This window comes from Lagopus muta, chromosome 32 (genome assembly GCF_023343835.1).
Source record: "Lagopus muta isolate bLagMut1 chromosome 32, bLagMut1 primary, whole genome shotgun sequence".
NCBI lineage: Eukaryota > Metazoa > Chordata > Aves > Galliformes > Phasianidae > Lagopus > Lagopus muta.
This window is the reverse complement of record NC_064464.1, coordinates 129,997-134,165: the sequence shown is the minus strand read 5'-3', so window position 1 is coordinate 134,165 and position 4,169 is coordinate 129,997. Positions and strand designations below refer to the sequence as shown.

The following is a 4,169-nucleotide window of genomic DNA, read 5'->3' as shown; positions in this document are numbered from 1 at the left end:
GCTTCTGATGTCATTCACGTGGGACCCCATAGAAAACTGAGGTTTCATCAGTTGATGAATAGAAATGTGTGTCAGCTCTGTAGTGCTTGAGATACAGAATATGCAGCAGATGGAAAACAGAGAAAGAGCTGACACATCTTTCACAAACACGTCTGTTTAGTTAGCTGTATACCTCTGCTTGCTCCACAGAGACGGGTAAAAAGGACACACTTGGGTGCCCTAAGTGCAGGAGTCTGTTGTCATTTAGGATGGCCAAGAATACCTCTATCACCTCTCTGGCCCTCAGCTGATGCTCAGGAAGGAGGTGTCTATCTCAGGGATTTCCCACACACTTTACAAGCACTAGCACACATCCAGCAGCACCCCAGGCACCTTGGTCATCACCCAGGGTCTGTGTGTGAGCAACTGACTCCCCGCTGAAGGACTCAGAGCAGGAACTTGGATGCAGGCAACTCCTTGTGCACACCTGAACTGAACCAGAGGAATCCCTGAAACTCCTGTGTCCTTGCAAAGCTGAATCCCATTTCAGATGCAGGGTTTCCATGTACGGATTAGATGCCTGCATTGCCTCAGCTGGATCACTGGCCTTCCCCTGGGAAGTCCACCTCCCTCTATCCTTGTCTGTGTGCCCTTTTTGTTTCAGCAAACACTCTCTGGTAGGACTAATTACATGTTTGGAATCAGTCACTGTCCCCTGGACGTTTGGTGGTTAATTGAGCAGATTTCAAAGTACAATGATGATGTTGTTGTCTTTAAGGGAGATCCAGGGACATCTCAAGGGAGATAAGTGGGCAAGAAAAAATCACATCCGCTGCTGCTGAGCTGGGCCGGGCTCCTGGGACACAGGGAGCTCCTACAAGTGGGCAGTGCTGCAGAGAGACAGCTGTGCTGAGGAACAGCTCTTCTGCACAGCACAGCAGGGCTGGGGGCATGATCCGCAGTGACATGAGGATAGAAGAAAGAAGAGAGAGAGATTATAGGATGTGCTGTTAGCAGGCTGCGAGCTCACTGGAGAAGCATTACTCACAGCCATAGACACGGTAAGTCTGGCTGCAGGCAGTGCTGCTGCTCTTACTGGAGGGATCACTGAATCGGGGACATCCCATTGCAGATCAGGCTGCAGAGAGTCTGTGCTTCTTTATCGTGAAGAAGACGTGTTCCATATGAGGGCTTCCCACCTCAGGACAGGGGCTTTCTGCTGCCACAGCTGCTCCCTGGGGCAGGGGGCTCACAGATTCACTGCATGCCAGAGTGTTTCTAAGGGCACTGTGCAAGAGGAGAGACAAGGCAGGGATTTTACTTTTCCTATTCTCATGGGAAGGAAAGGATTCGGGACAGAAATCTAAACAGGGCTGATAACTTTGAACACAGCTCTGAGACTCCTGAATCACACCTCTCTCACTCACTTGTTCTGTGAACAGTCACAGAGTATGTGCTTTCAGCCTCCCCTCTCATGAAAGATGAAACCAAATTACAATACTATTGTCTTCTGCAGACATGAATAATGCACTCATCCTGCAACCAGGCAGCTTTCTCAGAACAGAACATTTAATGGGAAATAATTTGGGACTGGGTTAAGAGCAGTTGGGGTAAATATAAGAGACATGGAAACAGATGAAAATATCCAGGGAGTTGGAATAAGATTTAAAAATGTGAAAAAATAAATTAAAATGTGAATAAATATATAAGCTCCATAATTATCCTCTGCATTTGAAATGCTGAATTTCATGAAAATAAACTCAAGTTATGGAGTAAAATGTACATTAACCAATGTGAAGGAAAATACTTTGTAGTATGGTGAGAGGAGTGCCTCCAAGCATGATCTTGATCCGTCATTTTCTTCTGTGCTCTTAGCAGGACTCCCTGTCCAGGAGCTGCAGATGCCCAACAGCAGCTCCATCAGCGAGTTCCTCCTCCTGGCGTTGGCAGACACGCGGCAGCTGCAGCTCCTGCACTTCTGGCTCTTGCTGGGCATCTACCTGGCTGCCCTCCTGGGCAACGGCCTCATCAGCACAGCCGTAGCCTGCCACCACCGCCTGCACACCCCCATGTACTTCTTCCTCCTCAACCTCGCCCTCCTCGACCTGGGCTGCATCTCCACCACTCTCCCCAAAGCCATGGCCAATGCCCTCTGGGACACCAGGCACATCTCCTATGCTGGATGTGTTGCGCAAACATTTCTGTTTGTCTTTTTCATTTCAGCAGAGTACTCTCTTCTCACCATCATGTCCTATGACCGCTATGTTGCCATCTGCAAGCCCCTGCACTATGGGACCTTGATGGACAGCAGAGCTTGTGCCACCATGGCAGCAGCTGCCTGGGGCACTGGGCTTCTCCATGCTCTGCTGCACACTGCCAGTACATTTTCAATACCACTTTGCCAACACAATGCCATTGACCAGTTCTTCTGTGAAGTAGCCCATATCCTCAAGCTCTCCTGCTCAGAATCAGACTACCTCAGGGAAACTGTGAATGTCTATTTTAGTCTTTGTTTAATCTTTGGTTGTTTTGTATTCATTGTTGTGTCCTATGTGCAGATCTTCAGGGTTGTGCTGAAGATGCCCTCTGAGCAGGAACGGCACAAAGCCTTCTCCACGTGCCTCCCTCACCTGGCTGTGGTCTCCCTGTTAGTCAGCACTCTCTTGTTTGCCTACCTGAAGCCACAGTCCCTTTCTTCCCCATCTCTGGACCTGGTGGTGTCATTTCTGTACTCAGTGATACCTCCCACAGTGAATCCTTTCATCTATGCTGTGAGGAACCAGAAGCTCAGGGATGCCCTGAGAAAACTTTGGGAAATTCCCAGCTGTAGCAGAAAATATTAGGACAACATTTTGTTTCATGTTGTGTTTGTTATTTCCTAAAGCTTGCATTTCCTTTTAAATACAGTTATCTTAATTATGTTATTATAGTTACGTATGTATTTTGATCCAGCCCTCTCATGTGCCTGCAGAACTATGTAGGTACATGTGCGTAAACACAATGAAGAGGACAGCAGACATTTATTTCTCTCAGCTCACTTTTCTTCTCTTCTCCTCCAGAGCTGGAAGAGAAACTCCCTTACACAGCAGGGATTCAGGGGCCAAGGGCCCAGCTGCCAAATGGAGCAGCAGCCCAAATTTCCTTGGAGGCTGCCCCTCACTACTCAGTGGGCTTCTGCACCTCACTACCTTCCAGTTCAGGGCTGCTGCTTTGCTGGGGCCACGGTGATGGGCAAGGGCAAGATGAGGTCTTTTGAGTGCTGCTCTCTTTCCACTTCCATGCTTTCCTATTGTACCTCTACACTCCTGGTAGCCCTCGGGTCTCATATGAATTCTTGTGCAAAAAACTCTCCTTTATTTTCCCATGCAAGGTTTTTATAGTCCAACACATGCGTTCAGGGCATTTCCACTAAACAATCCACTGGCTAGAAAACAAACAAGTTTCAAAACAAATCTTCATAACAGCAGCAAGCCTATCTTATGCTTAGATACTGTGAGAAACACGCTCAAAATCAACAATTTCTAATCAGTCAAGGATCTCTATGAAGAGCAGTTTGTTCATCATTGCAACAGTGGGCGCAAAACCCCTACTGACAAGGGAGAAATTGCACAGCTAGTTTGTGAAATCCATTCCGTTGTATACTCCAGGTCCGATGCAGGTAAAGCTTCTCTTGGCACTCATTGGTTGAGCATCTCAGGCTCACAGTGTTCTGATTCTATAGCTATGGCTACACTTCCATAGCTATTGTTGCACTTCCATAGCTACATTTACACTTACACCATGCAATTTGTGTTACCAACCCAATGTCTTTGGGTATGTTCAGGAATTTATATAGCAGTAGGAGGACAATAAAATCATCCATTCTGTCTCTCCTTTACCTTAGTGCCAGTGCCAATTCTACCTAGGTTGAAGCACTCCAGTCTCAACTTTACTCTGTTCAGGAGTTTTGTTTGTAAAAGGTTACTTATCCTATGCTGCATGCAGAAAATACTGAAAAATTCCACCGCAGAAACACAATCTCACAGGCACATGGCCATTCTAGGCCCTTCTGGACACAAATTTAAGGGGATTGTATTTGCACCATGGTAAAACTTAGTATCATTATAATGATTGTTAATATCATTGTTGAACCTCCTGGGTCATCCTGAAATCGAGGCCCATCTGTCCATGTGTGGGTCATTCAAGACTCA

General features: G+C 46.9%; 1 protein-coding gene across 1 annotated transcript; it reads left to right on the top strand.

Moving 5' to 3' along the window:
• The first annotated feature begins 1,880 nt into the window (after window positions 1–1,880).
• Window positions 1,881–2,908, top strand: LOC125686178 (olfactory receptor 14C36-like). The gene has a single exon (XM_048929897.1). The coding sequence runs from the start codon at window positions 1,881–1,883 to the stop codon at window positions 2,820–2,822; it is 942 nt and encodes a 313-aa protein (XP_048785854.1). The 3' UTR covers window positions 2,823–2,908.
• Window positions 2,909–4,169: the final 1,261 nt, after the last annotated feature.

Bases quoted from the DNA above. Each gene is read 5' to 3' on its own strand.
- LOC125686178 (XM_048929897.1), top strand. From the start codon at position 1,881: ATGCCCAACAGCAGCTCCATCAGCGAGTTCCTCCTCCTGGCGTTGGCA.